Source organism: Ictalurus punctatus, chromosome 14 (assembly GCF_001660625.3).
Source record: "Ictalurus punctatus breed USDA103 chromosome 14, Coco_2.0, whole genome shotgun sequence".
Lineage (NCBI taxonomy): Eukaryota > Metazoa > Chordata > Actinopteri > Siluriformes > Ictaluridae > Ictalurus > Ictalurus punctatus.
The window spans coordinates 6372987-6394131 of NC_030429.2; the positions used below are offsets into that span (position 1 = coordinate 6372987).

A 21145-nucleotide genomic window follows, 5' to 3' on the forward strand; every position below is an offset into this window, starting at 1 on the left:
ACTTTTCTAAAGGTCCCTCTGTTATAGGATTCTACATTGTACCTTAATGGGTTTCCTCAGAGGCACAAACCAAAGAACCCTTTGGGAGCTAGATGGGACGTTTTCTCCAGCCATGGGCTTCTACTCTCTTAGGCATAAGGGTTTTTCACAGGTTTTTTAATTTATTTTATTTATTTATTTATTTATTTTGGCTGGTTAAGGGTTGTAGCTCTCTAAATAGGTTCTATTTGGGAACTGTTCTGAAATAAAAAGGCTAGGTTGTAGGGTTCTACACTGTCAAGGGTTTCCTCAGAGGGACAAATCGTGATACCTTTAGAAAATTAGATGGCACTTTATTCAGTTTTATTATTATTATTATTATTTCTTGGCAAAGATTTGATTGACATGGAGTGCAAACTCACACCATGTTGCTTTGTATCAAGTGTAAAAATGTACATGAAATGAATGTAGGCTATAACATTACCATTACACATTTGCACTGGCGTCTATAACTAAAACTCTATATTGCTTGGTGGTTTCTCAGTAGCCAACTCTACCCATATCTCTCAGACTCATCAGTGAACAAGCACTTGAGCGGAAAAACATGTGTGATTGAGAGCTGACCTGCACCAAGCTGCACCTGGCAGACATCCCGTCATGTCAGCACCAGTTGACATCCGAACAATGACTAAGCTCTCCCGCTCAAGAGTGCACATAAGTGGGCCAGCTTTAAAAAAATGAGTCCCATCCCACCTGACAGATTCTCAACAGCACTGTTGTGTTAGAAGGAGCCTGGGTAACTTGAGACAAGCATTCAGGCCAGTTTATACTGTACGCAAGAAGATTGTTAATTTAATATTAAGGTTTTGTCCATTATGTGTTAAATTAATATAGTTGGAAGGACAAGGAAAGGTTCCTTGCTCAGGACAAACTATGTTTCTTCTGATGGACCTCCTTTGAGCATCGCTAACATTTCTCCACAGGTGCTTGAGATTTCTTAGCAAGCTTTTCTTCATCCGAGTGTCTGAAGAAAGTGTGAGCAAGGCTTTACAGCTGTGAGTGTGAGTAATTTTTCCACTCTAAAAATGGGTATGCTTATTTGTATCATCTAACCGAGGACCCAAGGTTCTGAATTTGTATAATGTGTATTTCATACGCAGTCGGCATGTACGGCCTGCTGTGTGAGAGTCTGCACGACTTCATCAAGGAGTCGTATGGAGATGATGTGTGGAAGCTGGTGAGGGAGAGGGCAGATGTCAGACTCCACTCCTTTGTCACACATCAGGTGAGAGATTGCATCTTAAAAATCCGTATACATATACACTATAATATTACAGAAATAGTGACTGAATGGCTAAAATGGTTAAAAACATATCACCACATTACAACATAGTCCATTACATCAATACCAACAATGACATTTTACCAAAGCAAGGTCTTTGTTTACTACTTGAGAGGTAAAATTAGGATTTAATGACCACATGTACAAACATGGGTAGGACTAATCTGTGATGGATAACTAATCATCTCTCAAGAACCCATGTGGTGCTGCGTTATTTTTATTTATTTATTTTTTTGTTTGTTTGTTTTTCTTTTTAAATATATGAATTTCCATAGGTCTCAATAAAACTAGCACAGTGACAAAAGAATAGGAATTAAACTTATATCATTTATATTTGTTTTTGTGTTCTGAGAGATTATAATGGCTATATTTCATTGCAAATCCATGATAAAGAGTGACATCACAGTCCATGCATTAAACTCTTCTCAGCTTAAGAACCAAACCAAAAATCTAGCCACATTTTGTATCATTTGTTTTTAGTTATTTGTGTAGTACAGACGTAGTTTGTTCTTTCTTAGACTTTTTTTTTATTATTATTATCATATCACTCTTGGCCACTCACTTCCACATAATTATATTCTTTTAATATTTCGAAAACCAAACGAACACAAACAGTGCTCTGTAACCACCAGAGGTAAAGCTGTAACTTTAAGATTTCGGACATAGGAAAGTCTACAAAATGGAGGGCTTTGTCGTTTCTCTGTATCATGAGATACAAGATGTAATTTTTGTCTTATTAACTTTGAGAGAGACTGGTGATGGACCAACTGTGTATATGTAAACACATAAAAAGTATGACATTTTGTTCTTTAATAAAATGAAAAAAAAAAAAATGTAATTGTGTGAAATGAAACACTTTAGGATGTACTGTTTGTAAAAATGAAACTGCTTCCTGTCGGATCTCATACAAAACACTCCTTTGTTGATTGTTTCCCTGTAACAGCATACCTCTAAGTGTTTTATTCCTTACTTGATGTTGTTCATGTTAACTAATATGTTAAATGATGCCAGTTGATGGAAGCCCATGCAAAGTGTTATCATTAAAACCATCTGTGTGTAGGTCTACAGTGAAAGTGTAATCCCACGCATAGCCAAAGCAGCAAGTGGTGTCACGGGCACTCCCTATAATGAGCTGATGAACTCCTGGGGCGTTTACTTTCTGGGCTTTGTTGGGAAGTATGGTTATGACCGTATTCTCAAGGTAAGTATTGGTCATTTATTGGCAGCGATTCCTGTGGCTTCACTTTGTGTACATTGTATGTTAATTGTGCTTCATGCAAATGTGTGTGTGTGCCAGGTGTTGGGTCGTCATGTGCGTGACTTTGTTAATGGTCTGGATAACCTGCATGAGTATCTGCGCTTCAGTTATCCTAAAGTGCAACCACCCACCTTCTTCTGCCAGGAGGAGTCTGCTACCGGCGTCACACTGCACTACAGGTGGGAGAGAAGCGTTCGCGAGGACTCGTCAAAGGTTAAAGCAGCAATCAAAAATCAGGAGTAACTCTGAGTATGGTTAATTTATATCCTGTGTAGGTTTCAGCAGTGACATCTATGCTGTTTTTAGACAATTGAGCTTGTACTGCTGGAAGAGGAATGAGAGCTAGGCTTGCTTCAGTGTCTTACTGTAAATGAAGGCAATACAGTAAATTCATTGTAATACCAAGTCAGATTTTTAGATTTGTATAATTCTGAAGACATAATCTTGGAACTTGGTACTTTTTTGCAGTGGTTCTCAAAGTGGGGTCTGTAAAGCCTAGTCTGTGATTGTTTATTTTGATACAGGGATAAACATCACAATGCACAATTATCAGATCTATAGAATTTATTATTGAGTTTTTATATTACATTATTTACCTGTTTGGGAAATTCACCTACCAGGGAAATTCACTTATAACTGGTCAAGTTTTCCTGTATGCAAAGGTGAAATCGTGGTAATAATTAAAAGGTTTGATGTAAAATTCTAACCAACACATATCTGAGTGTAAAAAAATAAATTAATTAAATAAACATAAATTAAAACATAAATAAATTAATAAAATAAAATAAAGTAAAAAGCTGCCCAAGTTTAATTCATGATAATTTTCGGGTCAATGATTTGTTGTTCAGAAAATTAAAAGCTGAATATTTTGCCATTTTGGGCTTGGCCCATGTTTTTTTTTTTTGGGCAGGAGTGTATAAATTAAAAAAAAAAAAAAAAAAAACCTCTCATATGTTTCTTTTTTGTTGTTTTTCCATCATTTAAGATGCATTTTGGGTCTAAACTTAATAAACCATTTTGAATTATCCAGATGTGTACCAGCAATTATAGGATAGCCAGCAACTACAAGAGGGCCGAATTAAAAAATCTTCTTAGTGCTGGATGTACTGCTAATGAGTCACATATTACTATGTGTTTTTACAAAATAGCAAGAGGATGAGGGTTTAAAAAAAAAAAAAAAAAAAAAAAAAAAAAAAACCTGCTGGATTTTTGACTTAAAAAAAAAAAAAAAAAGAATTATATGAAAACACAATAAAGTTCCAGAGTACATACAGTATATTAACTAGAGGAAATATTAACTGTAGAATGCTAGCCTACTTGTACTTCCAGGTCAACTCTTTTCACTCAGTATTTTAATTCATGAATGTTTGAGTTCTAGGCTCCGTGTGCTGAAACAAATCGAAGTCAATTTTTTTTTTACATGAAAAATAATAATTTCCTAATAGTTTTGCCAAGGAAAACAAAAATAAAATAAAAAGCTATTTTTCTTTATTTAAATTTGTTTATAATAATAAACGATAATAAACAAACAAAACAATCATACTAGACCTATTTAATTGCAGTAATTTGGGAAGCAAATTAATTCCAGTTTCATAATACAGTATATTCATGTACTGTACAAGCTTATCTGACAGAAAATTGACCAAATAAGGAAAAAAACTAAAAGCATTGATAATGTTAGTGCTGTAGTGAATGTTAAGTGCGTGTGTGTGTGTGTTTTGCTTGACGGGCTGCAGGAGCAAGCGTAAAGGGTACCTGCACTATGCTATGGGTCAGCTGAGGCAGATGGGGAAACAGTTCTACGACACAGACATCCACGTGGAGGTTCTTTCTGAGCAGCTGGTGGGAGATTATTCTCATGTCACTATGAGGTAGGAGCTCATCCACATTCACTACATCATCCAGCAGCATGCTGGAGCTCCTGCACTCCTCTTGACCTTTTCTTTACATTTGTTTTCAGATTGAACTTTGATAACTCTGCGTATCGCTACATTCAGAAAGAGGATGAAGAGGAGCAGGAGATTCTGCCAATCACGAGTGACTTTTTCTTTGAGGTGTTTCCCTTCAACATTGTGTTCAGACAGGTAGGACTTCTCTCCTCTCCTCTTCCCTCCTCTCCTCTCCCCTCCCCTCCCCTCACCTCCTCTCCCCTCCTCTCCTTTTCCCACCTCTCCCCTCCTCTCCTCTTCTTTCCTCTCCTCTTCCCTCCTCTCCTCTCCCCTCCTCTCCTCTCCTCTTTCAACCTCTCCTCTCCTCTTCTTTCCTCTCCTTTTCCCACCTCTCCCCTCCTCTCCTCTCCTCTTCTTTCCTCTCTTCTTCCCTCCTCTCCTCTCCCCTCCCCTCCTCTTCTTTCCTCTCCTTTTCCCACCTCTCCCCTCCTCTCCTCTCCTCTCCTCTTCTTTCCTCTCCTCTTCCCTCCTCTCCTCTTTCAACCTCTCCTCTCCTCTTCTTTCCTCTCCTTTTCCCACCTCACCTCTCCTCTCCCCTCCCCTCCTCTCCTCTTCTTTCCTCTCCTTTTCCCACCTCTCCCCTCCCCTCCTCTCCTCTCCTCTCCCCTCCTCTTCCCTCCTCTTCCCACCTCTCCTCTCCTCTTCTCGCCTCTCCTCTCTGCTCCACTTCTTACCACCTCTTCTCTGCTCTCCTCTCTGCTCCACTTCTCTTTCTTCTCTCCTCTCCTCTTCTCCTCTTCTCTCCTCTTCTCTTTTCTCTTCTGTTCTCTTCTACGTCTCTTCATTTCTACTCCTCTCCTCTCTTCCTTCTATTTCTCTTCTAAATCTCCTCATTTACTCTCTTCTCTTCATTTCTACTTATTGTCTTTTCTCTTCTTGTCCCTTCTCTTGGTCTCTAGTTTTTCTTTTCTTCTCAACTGTTCTCATGTTGTTTTCCTGTCACTTCTCTTTATCTTTTCTTCTTATTGTATCTTTTTCTCTTCTCTTTTACTCATTGTCTTTTCTTCTCTCTTATAGTTCCTTCTCTTTTCTCTACTTTACTTTTGTCTTTTCTTCTCATCTCTTCTCAATTTGTCTTCCCATATCTTCCCTTTATTTTTTCTTATTACTGTCTCTTCTCTTCTCTTCTCTTCTCTTCTCTTCTCTTCTCTTCTCTTCTCTTCTCTTCTCTTCTCTTCTCTTCTCTTCTCTTCTCTTCTCTTCTCTTCTCTTTACACAACGATGTTTATTGTCATCAATAGGACATGGTGGTGCACAATGTTGGCTCTGGTTTGGCCACTGTCTTTCCTGATCTGGATGGGAAGAAGATTAACGATGCTTTCCTACTGGCACGCCCCCTGGTGGAGTTCACCTGGAACATGGTGTATAAATCGTCTCTAGCTATCATAATAGTGCTGCTGATTAGACATGAACCTCCCATAGTCAGCCCTAACCTCCTCTAACCTATAGCAGAAAGTTTAAACCTCTGGCACAACCTTTACACACTGTTCACTATACAGAGAAATTTACAGAAGATGAGCCTGATGTCTAGTTCTTCTCTCCAGATCATTTCCCATCCCAACAACCTGTTTGAAATCATGTCTAAGGAGCCTGTCAAGAGGGAACGAAACCTTCATAATAGAGTCCAGAGTAAGGAAGGTCCTATTTAACCACTGCACATGATTCATTAAAGTTTTACAGCTGAGATTTTAAAAAGAGCAGCATCAGTGCTGAATCCATCGTTTTGTCTGTTCATCACAGACTCTGATTACGAGAATGCTAATCGCTCTGCTGATGTAGATGTGGAGCTCATGGCCTTCCAGTCCATTATTGGAGATGACTACAAAGGTCAGACATCTCTCTCTCACTCACTCACACACACACACACACACACACACACACACCTAATTATAACATTCGTGAAAAAATAAATCTCTATTGTGCAGATTGTTTTCTTAGCATGAACACATCATAATTTATCTCTCTTGAAATCTTTTGCGTGATTAAATTGGAAGTAAGAAAGTGCTCATTTTAAATGTTTACGATTGTAATCTTTTATTTCACCCCACTGATTCATTACTCTAATGTTTCTTTGATTGTATTTATGTTAGTGGGCAAAAACAGAAAAAGAAATTGCTTAAAGAAGCCACTCTTTGGTGTTGTCTTTGTCTTTGGTTCTGCTTTGCAATGGCAGTGTTTGAATGATGTGCTGTGTGTGTGTGTGTGTGTGTGTGTGTGTGTGTGTGTGTGTGTTTTGTTAGATGGAAATAGTGCCAACGCCATGGAGAGCTGGGGCGATGGCAGCCGCTGCCTCAAACTGAAAGGTCAGATGAGATACATGCCTGAGTGGGAATCCATCATCTTCCTGGGAACACCTGTGTAAGATGCGGACACACACGCGCACACACGCACGCGCACACACACACATAAAGGTGATAAATTAAAGGAAAGTAAGGTGCTGGGTTCAAGAATGGGTTCATTCTAAAAACTTTAATGTCTAATTTATTTTCTACTAATCTACTACAGATTGTTATATGCAGTATAGAAGAGTGCACTGGATAGATTCCTGAACTGAAATGTATTTCAGAAGATTGCATTTAAACATTTCACTCTGACTGCACAGTCATTTTTAAGAGTCAGTATCTGATTCCAAACTGAATTGATTAGGCCTATGTCTGTTTCACCCTGGCATGGAGCAATCCACAAACTAGAGCAAAGCATGACATTTACTATCTGAAATGTCATGCTTTAAGCAGACATTTAGACATCTTTAAGCAGACTGATGGTTAAACTGGATCCTTATCCTACATGATCTTTGCAGAGAGATTAAGCAAATAATAATAATAATAATAATAATAATAATAATAATAATAATAATAAAAACTTTTCCACATTGATTTTGTGAAATCTATTGGGGTTGGGGGTATATTTTAATATACTGGCTAATGTCATGACTCACAAAAACAACTGAAGCATAATTTCATTTATTAGTCTCCTGAGTCATAATTCAGTCTTTATTATTTACGTAGGATGAGACGCACTGCAACACCGACTACGTTTACATGCACATCAAATTCTGTTTGAGATCTATATTCGGGTTGCAGCCATATTCCGAATACAATGTTTATATGCGTACAGGCATCGGAACATTCCTGTATACATGGTCGTTGTAAGTATGCCTGAGTTGCCATTCCTAAATACCTAGCCTACAGCTGTTAGCACCCACAATTCCTTTCAGACTGAGCATGCACATATATCTCCTTTCAGTGGATTTTCTGGATAAGGTGTTTACATACAACGCATTTCCGGTTAAAACAGGCACATTCCAGGGGTGGGAATCACAATTGGGGAATCACAATTTGTCTTAATCCTAATCGGGCAATCGGATCACGGAGTTTACATGACACTACTAATTAGAATATTGCTAAATTCAGATTCATACAGTATCAGAATATTCATGTGCATATAAACGAAGCCATTTTCTCCTCTAAGCTGATTGAGGAATTAATGCATGAGTCTAATTTGATGCGTGTACATGTTTGTGTTTGTGCATGTGTGTGTCTTTTCTCTGTAGAATGGAGAGTCTGAGTGCTATGTTTAAGACTGGACTTTACATTAATGACCTGAGCATGCACGACTCCAGTAGAGACCTGGTGTTGGCAGGAACCCAGCAATCTGAAGAGCTAAAACGGGCTCTCATACAGGTACCTGAAAGTGTGTGTGAGGGCTTGTACTGTACATGTTGCCAGAGGAACAACCGTGTATTGTACTCCCAAGTCATACACTACAAACTCACACTACTATATGTGCTGTGCAGATTGAAGTGTTTGTCTTCTCCTTTTGTTCATGTATATGTGTATGCACATGTTCTATGACTCCCAACTCATTAGCAAAATTTTGGAATGAGGTTTTCTTAATTCCGTCAGTTATGCGTCAGAGTTATTGTTGGACATCCCAGTCTTTGTTTGTTAAATGATAATGCTGACCCTAATGCGAATGCTAATGCTAATGCAACATATGATCTTTCACACTGCACTAACTGCTGCCAAGAAGGTAATATTTAAAGTTTGATACAAACCGGCAGACAAAACGTGGCTCTTAGAACTCAATAATATTGCACTGCTAGAACGCTCGACAGCGAGAATTAATAAAGCTAAACCCAGAACAATTAAGGCATGGCCTCATTTTATTGAGAAACTCTCGAATATAATATATCAATAGAGCAGCTGAGAATATTTAAAGTCACCCAAAAGAGGCAGTAGTTGGTATCTTAGATGTGTGTTTATAACTTGCGCCTCCTTCCTCCCACCCCCACCATTTATTTATTTGTTTGTTTGTTTGTTTGTTTGTTTTCTCCTCTTTTTTTTGTAATTATACAAACCCTGGTTTGTACATAGTTCTGTTGTGTCATGTACAATGACCATGTTCTGCAATAATAATAATAAAAAAAACAATAATTAAAAAAATAAAATTATTGTTCTCTGCAAAATATATTGACATATATTGGATGTTCTTCTGGATTTGATAAATTTATAGAGAATATTTTAATTTATCATCTCATTTCTGCTTGTCCACTCTTTCATCAAGCTTATTAAGAGTCTATCTAAAAATCTATCTGCAAACATATGCATTAAGATAAGATAATACTTTATTAATCCCCAGATGGAGAAATTAGGGTGTCACAGCAGTAGCCAAAAAGACAAAAAGAAAAGAAAGAGTTAAGAGATAGTAAGGAGAACAATACAGGGATATATAATATCATATAATATATAAGAGGATATACAGGATGTATAAATATGTATAGACATAAGCGCAAAGTCTATATACATTTTATATATATATATATATATATATATATATATATACACACACACATATGTATGTGTACATACTGTATGTACTTGAGGCATGTTTAAGTGCAACAAGTGTTTACATGCACATTGTTCAGTGCTATTGTTGATTTGACATCAGTATATATATATATATATATATATATATATATATATATATATATATATATATATATATATATATATATATATATATATATATTTATAAGAGTCTGATAAACGGTCAGCGGTGCATTGGGTTCATGTTTGCGCTCTCCTCTTTTTCCCTTACAGGAGCAGAAGAAATCGAGCAAGCTGGAGGAGAGCATGAAGATGTTGGATTATGAGATGAAGAAGACAGACGACTTGCTGTACAGGATGATTCCCAAACCTGTGGCTAAGAGGCTGCGCAAGGGAGAGCCTGCAGTGAACACGTGCGAGGTCAGAAGACACTCTTACCTCCCCAATGTCTCTGTGCTGTCTCACAGCCAAGTCAAGAAGATTTACCTTTATTTATATAAAACACATTTAGAGAGTGTTGGTTAAAAATACAGTACAGAATAACACAACGAATCAGAGAACCAACATAGAAAAGTCATTTGTAGGGGATGACATTATAAAATAAAAAAGTATAAGCTTTAACACAGACAAAAATTATTATATACTTGGTCAATCCTGGGGAGGGTAACAATGGTCTTGAATTTCCTCCATTATTACACAATCTGTCTGACTGTGGATTGGTGGAGTCCAAACTCTTTAGAGGTGGTTTTTTACAACTCTTTTTCTGAGGTCCTCAGGAATCTCTTTGATTCATGCCATGATACACTTCCGCAAACACGTGTTGTGAAGATCAGACTTTGCTAGATCCCTGTTCTTTAAATAAAACTGGGCGCTCACTCACTCACTCACACCTGATCGTCATCCCATTGATTGAAAACACCTGACTCTAATTTCACCTTCAAATTAACTGCTAATCCTAGAGGTTCACACACTTTTTCCACTCACAGATATGTAATATTGTAAAAATTTTCCTCAGTAAATAAATGACCAAGTATAATATTTTAGTCTCATTTGTTTAATTGGAGTCACTTAGTCTACTTTTAGGACTTGTGTGAAAATGATGATGTTTTAGGTCATATTTAGGCAAAAATATAGAAAATTCTAAAGGGTTCACAAACTTTCAAGCACCACTGTAACTGTGTAACATGCAATTAGATACGGCACGATGCAAGTGTGTAATCTCAGCGTGGTATTTATTAGAGGCAATGCAAAAGAAATCCCCAAACTTACACATACACGGTAAAACAGGCTCGGAACTAAACGATAGAAGAATGCAAATAGCAAGAATGAACTATTCGACTTTGCATTGAGGCAATGCAACGGTAAAAAGGTATACACAGAAGTAAAGGCTTCATTCAAATGAGGTCACAGACCAATGACAGGACAGGGGTGGAGATAACATTAGAATAAAAACACAGGAAAAGCAAAACATAAGCAAAAGCACATGGAGTGAACTCGAAAGTAAAATGAAATGAGAGCAGTGTTTGTTGTGCAAGCTGAGAGGAGGAATTCATACTGTTCTGTTACTGTATTCTCAAACTTCATACTGTTCTGTTACTGTATTTTTTTTCAGGCTTTTTCAGTTAAGAGATTTCTAAATTTCCAAAATTAGTTTCTGCTATTTTCTTCTGTTTGAGACTACATTTAGTACAGACACCAACGTACCAATCAGAATTAGCCATCTGCTTATATTAGCTACCCTCTCACTCCAATTACAGTAACTAAAGTGCCCTACTCACTTGGCCTCTTTGGCTCTGAGCAAAACTGCATCTAGTTCGAATTTTCTCCATAATATAGGCACTGTTTTAGTGTAGTAGTTTATGTGTGGTAATGGTGAGTAGTTCGTCTTTGTTGTTGTTGTTGTTGTTGTTTTTAATTGTTGTTTTTGTTTTTGTTTTATGCTGCTAGCACTAGGACTAAATCGATTACATTGCTGGAAACATTTTTAGTACCTTTTAGCTAATCATATTGTATTCACTGTTATATATTTCTGTCATGGATATCATGTTTATTTAATGACAGATCTTTAGATCGTGATCATTTTAGTATTAAAAGCTAACTTAATTCTATATTTAAAAGATAATGCTTTTAAATATATATTGTTTTAGTAAATATTGTCTAATATTGCTTTTTAGAATTCAAAACGGGGGCAATTTTCACAAGGTTTTAGGGTAACACACAGCTACATATAGTCCATATAGTGGTGGTAGGAACCACCAGTGAGATAGATCCAAGAGAGAGCATGTACAATAAATACATTAAATTGGACCCAAAGACAGAACCTTGATTGCAGCTGTTGATGGAAAAGAAATAACTGAACTACATAACCAAATGGCAGGGTAAGAAATTCATCAGGCATGCAAGAAAGACTATCTTATATTTTACAGATTATACTTCTGTCCAAAAGTTTGTGGTCACTTGGCCATCACAGCCATATATGTTTCTTAAACATCCCATTCCAGATGTATTCCAGATGCTGTTATAATAACCTCCACTCTTCTGCAAAGTCTTTCCACTAGATTTTGGAGCGTGGCTGCGAAGATTTGTGATCATTCAGTTTCTAGAGCATTAGTGAGATCAGGTGAGGAGACCTGAGGGGCAGTTGGTGTTCCAGTTCATCCCAAAGGTGTTCAATGTGGTTGAGGTCAGGGCTCTGTTCAGGACACTCGAGTTCTTCCACTCCAAACGTGCCAAACCATATCTTCATGGAGCTCGCTTTGTGCATATTTGAAGTTCTATAACGTCTTGATCTTAATTAAGCTCAGTGTTGTATGTGAATGTGTATCCAAGGTGTTCCCAGATGTGACCATCCTGTTTAGCGATGTGGTGGGCTTCACACGCATCTGCAGCCACATCACTCCCATGCAGGTGGTGTCTATGCTCAACACCATGTACACACTGTTCGACACACTGAGCGAAAAACACAGAGTCTTCAAGGTGAGTTATTTAAAGTGGCATTCACGTGTCTACGTGCACAGTATGTGTGTGTGTGTGTGTGTGTGTGGGCTTATATTAGTTCACTAATGATAAACCCATGAGCTTCTGTGTGTGTGTGTGTGTGTGTGTGTGTGTGTGTGTGTGTGTGTGTGTGTTCCAGGTTGAAACTATAGGAGATGCCTATATGGTTGTAGCAGGAGCTCCAGAGAAGACTAAGTACCACGCACATAACATCTGTGACATGGCCTTGGACATGGTGCGCTCCATTGACCATCTCAAAGACCCGTCTAACGGAAACAACATTCAGATCCGAGTGGGTGTGTGGTCTCCTGATCTTTTTTTGTGGTTTTAAATGTCAAGTTGAATCATATTCACAAGAACTGGAGCCAGCATGAATATCCGTCACACAGCATTACAGTGTGATTTTCAGGCAACAGAAGTTCAGTTTCCATTACAGTAAAGCTCATCGAGTTATTTTGACAGTGAGGCATTCAAATGGTTCCACTGATGTCAGACAAAAAGCGATATATATTTACATTTCAGGGGTAAATTCATGATTCGTAAATGATACCTTTATTACCGAGCACACTGGACATACCCAGTCTCAGTGGCTGTGGTTCAGGTGGTTGAGCGGATTGGCCACTAATCGTAGGGTTGGCAGTTCGATTCCTGGCCCATATGACACCACAGGCCGAAGTGTCCTTGGGAAAGACACTGAACCCCAAGTTGCTCCTGATGACAAGTTAGCGCCTTGCATGGTAGCTCTGCTACCATTGGTGTGTGAGTGTGTGTGTGAATGGGTGAATGAGACACAGTGTAAAACACTTTGGAACCACTAAGGTTAAAAAAGCGCTACATATGTGCAGACCATTTACAGTGTTTTGGTTGCCTTGAAACCTAAGTAACTAGGTTAAACATTTAGTAGACAAAATAATGGAATAGCATATGGTCAGCTAGTTAAATGCTAAATGCTAGTTAATACAGATTAAGGAGTATTAAAAGTTTTTAACGTAGCAAATCAAATTTCCAACCTTGACAAAAAGTCACCAAATAGTTGACGAACATTTCAGCTCTGAGCTCATCTAAAACAAAAACAAAAGCATTATTCAAGACTGCATTTTGTAAACTGGAGAGTTACTGTACAACCCCAATTCCAAAAAACGCTGGGACACTGGGTACAATGTAAATAAAAACAGATTGCAATGATTTGCAAATCTCATAAACCCATATGTTATTCACAATAGAGCATAGAAATCATATTAAATGTTTAAACTGAGGAAATTTTGAATTTGTTGGCCGCAACGCATCTCAAAAATGTTGGGACGTGCCAACAAAAAGCTGTAAATGTAAGTGTTACTGAAAAGAAACAGCTGGAGGTTGATTGGCAACAGGTCAGTAATATGATTTGGTATAAAAAGAGTATCTTAGAGATTCTTTCAGAAGTAAAGATGGGATGGAATATAAAAATATATATACTGGGTGATTATAATATAACCAAATTGACTTTCAATTAAAGTTTCCTCTTGCCTTCCAATCCCTTAAAGTCCCCATGACGCCAAAATGGAAGTTTTGTGGATTTTATTATGAATATGTCAGCCTTAAGGTTATCTATAAACCAGTGTGCTCCAAAACAATGACAAACTTCACATTTGGACTATATATGCATTGAAAATTTCCAGTCTCTCTCTACCACCGATACAGATAAACAACTTTGATGACCTCATTCTGTACTTCAGCTTCTCATCAAATTTTTCTGTCCAATCAAATGCTCTCTAAAATCTAAAGAGTCCCGCCCCCAACATTATAACTATCACCTTACCTAAACGCTATTGGCTATTTATAAAAGGGGGAGGAGTTACTCGATATGTCCAACCCTGACTTCCTGTTTCAGTGGAAATTACATCAACACATCAAATGATGCTATGCATTTCAAGGCACTTTACAGGGACTTTAAACCAACTCTGCACTTGGATCCATTCTCCTGCCTCCCAGGTTACATTTTATCGGTGCTGCAAGGTTTCACCAAATGACCAATCATGCACCTGAGATACATGTAGTATCTACATGTAGAGTAACAGAGCGTGCTATGTCTAAGCACACACCCGTTTTATCTTGAGTATTACCTCTCACTAATAATGTTATTCCTATACCTAACCCTAACCTAATCTCTCATAATTAAACACACACAAAGCCACAACTAAATATCGAGCAAGATGTTTAAAACTACGAATAATGCAATGATACACTTTGACAAATCGAAATGACTTATGATAGCAAAGCATGTAATACCTATAACTCTAGGCAACATCAGTCATCAATCACCTCAACAGGTAACATTACATTAAAAGAGAACAATCCGATATAGACATATACAGTAGAGAGACATGCAGAGACAGTATTAAGCTTTAAGCTTTAAAGTTCAGACAGTGCACTTTAACCACTGTAACCACCACCATGTAATGTATTTGACCTCTGACCTTTAACTCATCGATTCTTCTTTCAGGCATCCACTCTGGAATGGTTGTCGCTGGCGTCGTAGGTCACAAAATGCCTCGCTACGGTCTTCATGGTGATACAGTTCACACGGCGTCTGCCATGGAAAGCAATGGAAAGGTGCACAGAGACATATAGAGGGTGTGAGGGTGTATGTGTGTTACGGTGTGATACAGTTATTGATACACAAGCTATGGATAGAAGTTATATAATAAAGATGTTTGTAGGAAATGTCTCAAATAGAACTTGTAGTAAATGAAAATAATATCACACGCTGTGGTATCTCACATCTTTGAACGTCTTTCTTGCAGCAAGCAATTATTATTGGATTAACTGATTAATTGATTGATTAATTTGTTGGATTATTGTGTGTGTGTGTGTGTGTGTGTGTGTGTGTGTATTATAGGAGATGCACATCCAGCTCAGTAGTGCCACATATGAGCACCTGAAAGGCAGTCACTTTATCTTCGAGAGACGTGGAACAATAACAATTAAGGTGAAGCTAGAAATGCATACCTAACTTACTAACATATCCCAGGTAACATAAATAACTTTACATATAAATGTATACCATATAACTGAAGCGCAAGCAGTTGTCATACACTGTTAGACAAAAATCTAGGAAATATTCATGACTATTTGTTGGTGGTATTGGAAACAATATACATCTAACTGGCCACCTACATTTGTCTTGCCTGGTCTGTGAGTGTTTGTCTGTAGGATTAACTCATTCACTGTCCCATCAGGATCTGAGAAAGGCCAGTTAATAAGTCTTTAAATATGAAATTAAATTATTGGTACCGATTTATTTTTACAGTACGGTGTGTGCACAGTATTTTCTGCAGTATATGCATAGTATAAGTTGCTCTGAATAAGGGTGTCTGCTAAATGTAAAACAATTTACTCTGTAAATATAAATATGAGTACGTGTGGTGTCACGTATTTAACGTAACGGAGGTTAGGACGGATGCAAGTGCAGATAAGAGCTTTTAATAAAGAGAGGCAGGCAGACAAATCCAAATTATCAGACAATAGCGTGATCAAAAACAGGCAATGGGTCAGGCGATCAGCAAACAGGCATAAACGAGGCAAGGCGAGAATCGAGAATGAGAAACCAGAAACAAGATCAAAGAACATGAAACAAAACGAGGAACAGGGTTCAAACATCTGGTACGGTGATAACACTCAATACTTCGTAAAGTCATTGTGTTCAAACAGTCTCTTTATACTGTGGGTGTGAGTGCTGTGAATTCGATGCAGGTGTGCGTGATTAGAATAAATGTGTGTTTGTGGGAATTGCAGTCCATGGTGGCCATGTTTTCAGGCCGCAGTGCAGGATGGGAAATGTAGTCACTGGTTTGCTGTGATGACTTGTGGTAGAAAGAACATAATAAAATGTATGAAAACTCTAACAGTTGGGAGATCATTAGTAAAACATCAGGAACAGGTCAGCACATAATGTAATAAAGTAGTGTTAAGATATCAGAAAATACATGTGTATGTGACAGAACAAAGTAAGGAAGGAACCAAATAATCCTGAATATCCAGTATGCAAGGACTGCAGCAGCAATTACAGTTTGCAATCAAAATAATTCAACCCCCCATTGCAAATCAGGTTTATTGTCAAAATTTACAGACTTTCAGCTGTTTGCAATGAACAAATCAAACAAAAGCAACTGAAATAGTGGTTTCCCCAAATTAAACTGAAAATGCAACTTATAATGATTTCTACAGTTTCAAAATTATTCAACCCCCTGAATAGAATCCATCATAACAGCACGAATATGCAAAACAGCTGTTGTCTCAAGCACACCTGATACAACTAATCAAGGGCTTCATTAGTTGCATCAGGTGTGCTTGAGATAGAACACATGAAATACCTGGACAGGGCAGAAAAAGGAAGCTATAAATGGCGGCAACCAGATTTCTGTGACGGCAGGTTGTGAAAAAAAAAAAAAAAAACCCCTCGAGTGACATTTGGATGTCATCTAATTAAAGACAAATTCCATCTTGTTATTATATCTCATTAACGACCAACGGAAAGATGCTATTGGCTCTGTTTTACAGCACAAAGTCCACCCTGTGAGTGTGTATGGATGTACAAATGAAAGCATTTTCTCTAGTTTCTCTATGTTCCTTTCCTCTGAGGCTGTGTGCAGATTGCTTCGTATTGTCTTAATAATAATAATAATAATAATTCCATCCATTTATGTAGCACTTTGCTCGGCACTCAAAGCACTTTACATTGTATTTATCTTTAAAATTGTTTAATTCTCAGTTACTGAAAAAGCCCCTCTCTTGACATTCAAGTCTGCAGCCATTTTTAGCACATGGCATTTCCTAATCCCAAAAGCGCACTCTTACATGCTTTAACAATCTCACTTATCCTGCAGGGAAATGTAGAGATTGAGACATATTGGCTGAAGGGGAAGCGGGATAAAGACGGGAACGCGCAGGCCGCCTGCCCTCAGTTTGAGGCTCAAACCATCAGCAAGGCTGCCATCTCCGCTGCCGAGCCCCCTATTGACGAAGAGGAACTGGTATAGCTATATACATATATGATATAATGTGTTATATTAAATACATAGTATACTCTCTATTTAATATTAACATATTTAATATGCATTAATATGTGAGCCAACATCTGAATTGCAGCATTATTTATTTATTTATTTATTTATTTATTTTTAATTTCGTCGTATGGATAAAATGGCCAAAAATCTAACAAAAGATTTTAATACTACATTTTAACCAGCTGTACTGCTACTGTAACACTATAGAATTTACTTCTATTAATGTTTTCACTTTAGCTTATCCTTAAATATTGGGGTTTTTTGCAATAAGTTTTTTTGTAAAGCACACTTTGTCCCATTTTAACCCTTTACAACCTCCAATCTAATGTGCTTCCCTCTGTGCTGCCCTCTGAATAGACAGACGGTGGTATGAGAGTTTGTTCATGGTGATTCACTCTTTTCTATTCCACTTTATTTTTTTCTTCTGGTCTGTCATGTGATGAGTATCGACTCTTTCTCCAGGTGTTCCCGTCAGTAACAGGTGAGGACGAAGAGGATGTGAAGTCGATCCGCTCTCACCGAATTAAAATGGAAACATCTGGCAACTCTCTGGAGGAGTCTATGGAAGAGGGCCGTGTAGAGGAGCTGTCTGTCAGCAAGGTTGGGCTTGGTTCTTGGTTTCACAACAATCCAAAATAATCCACTTTAAACCATTTGTTAAGAGCAAATAATGATGTGATGTGCTATTTCATGACTATTTCATGTATCCTCAAGACAAGAACATGAAATGTCAATGAACAACATTCATGAATTATGTGTTGCACAAAACTACCACTGTTCATTCATGCTTATCTTCCATATCATGACCCTCTGCCCTCTCCTAGCTTTTTTACCCGATGGTAATTTAATATAGTTTTTTTTTTCTTTCCATCTTGCCCGACTGACTGTCTTTCTCACCTTCAAACGCTTCTCTCTCTTTCTTGGCTTTTCTTTTGACTGTCAACAAAAATCAGAGTGCAATAAAGAAACTTGAGGCTTGAGAATCTACATAAATCTGCATGAATGACCGCTAAAACACTTTACAAACATTACATATCTCTCCATGTAACTATTCACCAAGTTTCTATTTGTAATAAACATGTAGGCTAACATAACTTTGCATATAATACTTAGCAAGCTATGATAAATTAAGAAAGTAAAAAAAGATGAATAAAGGGCGTACAGAAATGCATTGAACTTGGATCATTTCAGGTACGTGCATGCAGATTTATCTATATCAAAGCTTCTACTATCGCATCTGTTAAAGTAACTGTTTCTGTTAAAATGTTGGCTCCGTTAAGATTCTGTTAACATACCTGAGGTGGTCTGATTGGTCCTGAGAAGACGCGCTCTGATAGAGAAGCGTTTCCATTGGCTGCAGTCAACATTGAGCAACCACACGCAGAATATCCTCACTATGTGTGGAACTTGCATTTATGTAGGGAACTCGCTTTCGTAGGCTTTCGAGTGGATAAAAGATGCTCGTTATTTCCTGAAAAACTGTGGCCAGTTTGAACTGGAGCACCATCCTCCCTTGAAATCAGTCCCCCCCCCCACAAACACACACACACACACGTCCCCGCCAAATTTCCAGCCCTGGTTATAACTAAGATAGCTACAAAAAAAAATCATGCTGTTGAAAATGTGGGTGTGTCCTACAACAAGGTATCAACTAAATAACAAATAAATGAATAAATGAACGCATTAAGACTGTGTCTGGACACAACCCTGTCAGTATCTAACTATCAGACACACTACTTTTGAAGTTTCGAAATAATTGGTCAGCTATTAAAATATTCACTTGGGGAAAAAGCTTATGTGATGGAGCTATAAGGGCAGACATCAATTACTCATAGCTATGTAGATATTCATCTCTCTCTCTCTTTCTATCTGCCCGTCTATCTGTCTCAGTCTCATTATAAAGATGCCTTGCAGGATGGTGGTCTCCAGGACCCTCACATTGAGATGGACTCTCCAGACTTTGATGGCCGAGACTCCATCATGCAGTCTCCGGAAGGTTCCTGTGACTCTCGCTGCTCGGAGAAAAGCACCATGTGTTCCATATCCTGAAACAGACACTAACTCATTCTAACACTGATTTTGGCCTGCATTTATATCAATTTAGTTTAGTGTGTTACTTTCTCAGTAAAGGCACTTAGAATAGATTTATTGGAGTTGCTGTATTCTGGAGTTCATGATTTGTAATATACAGTAAATTAATGTAGTAAGTAAATTAAACACATTAATGTAGCACAATTTTTTTTTCCCTTTGTTTTCCACACAACAACTTTGATTGTCTTAATGTTACACTTTTATGTATAAGAGCTGTAGGATTTTCTTTAGACTATCTGGGATTTTTTTTTTTTTTTTTTTACTGTTAATAAATTGTTAATTCAAAATGAACTATAACTTAAATCAGAGTTACTCTTACTTATGTTGGTGTGTATGAATTGAGCAAAAAGCAGTAGTATACAGTATATGATGATAACAGAAAATGTCAATGAGAAAATGAAGATGGGACTTGATCGAGATGAAATGACTAAATTTAATTCTTAATGACAAAACATTTTTGACATGTCACACATCTTTGCATTATTGTTGTTTTTGTGCTTCCTTGTTGGTTTGTTAATGAAACATTTACCTGAACTTGATACCCTTAGCGGTCAGAGTCTTCAGCTTAACAAGTAGGCTACTCGGACAGTCTAGCTAGCTAATCCATTCATCGATCCATCCATCTTCTATACCGCTTATCCTACTGGGTCGTGGGGAACCTGGAGCCTATCCCAGGGAGCATGGTGTACAAGGCGGGGTACACCCTGGACAGGGTGCCAATTCATCGCAGGGCACAATCACACACCCATTCATACACTACGGACCTAGCTAGCTAATGTAAATGTAAATTACAGTTTACGTAAGAAAAGCAAAAAACATGTAACAGACGCCTGCAACTAAGAAATAAACCAGATTCATTGCATGGTGGTGAATGGCAGTTTTCCTTTGCTATATTTGACATTATAGCAGTCCCTCCAGGATTTCACAATGTTGCGAACACAGAAATTAATACAAAATGAAGCAAACTCTACAATATTCAGAGGAGCTTGCAATATTTCAAAACTACTGCATATTTTCTGCAGATTTGGGCCAAGACGAATCATGTGACATCATCATAACGCACATTCAGCCAAAGCCCTCTTCGATTCACGTGCGACGAATATGAGTAGAGCTAAAAGGTCTCATTTACCAACAAACATCACTGCAAAAATGATTTCGTGCAACTGCAATTTCAACCAGTGAAAGTAATTTTTGCAAAAAAGCACACAAGTTGCATCACAAATTTTTTTAAATTTAATTTTAAAGAATTTTGGACAATTTCACAAATCCGTGTAGTTTTCTGCAAAAAAAAAAAAAAAGCGCACACAAAAAAAGTGCCACAGCAATATCAAGCATTTGTGGCTGCAACAATCACAAAAACAAAACCTCCTGTACGGAGTGTTATATGATTATTACAGATCGAAATGAACATTACAAGCTACATATTTAAAAGCTTATCTGCAATATAATAAATAACAGTGAGCCAGTGTCTGGTACAGAATGCCTGTGATCAGTGATTAGAAGAAAATTCACATTATATTATTACAAATATGGCAGAATTCAGGGTTCCCACGGGTCATGGAATTTCTGGAATGTCATGGAAATTTAATTCTATTCCAGTCATAGAATTTTATCATTTTGGGGTTGAAGTCAGGGAATATCAGGGAATTTTGTTT

General features: G+C 37.6%; 1 protein-coding gene across 1 annotated transcript; it reads left to right on the forward strand.

The window, feature by feature from the left end:
* Positions 1–1144: 1144 nt before the first annotated feature.
* On the forward strand, positions 1145–20539 carry LOC108274535 (soluble guanylate cyclase 88E). The gene is made up of 18 exons (XM_047159999.2): positions 1145–1264; positions 2382–2522; positions 2619–2758; positions 4316–4450; positions 4540–4663; positions 5770–5889; positions 6073–6157; positions 6269–6355; positions 6769–6886; positions 8082–8211; positions 9631–9777; positions 12187–12333; positions 12494–12650; positions 14837–14946; positions 15233–15322; positions 17220–17366; positions 17862–17999; positions 19314–20539. The coding sequence occupies exons 1-18, from the start codon at positions 1145–1147 to the stop codon at positions 19446–19448; spliced, it is 2271 nt and encodes a 756-aa protein (XP_047015955.1). The 3' UTR covers positions 19449–20539.
* The last annotated feature ends 606 nt before the right edge of the window (positions 20540–21145 follow it).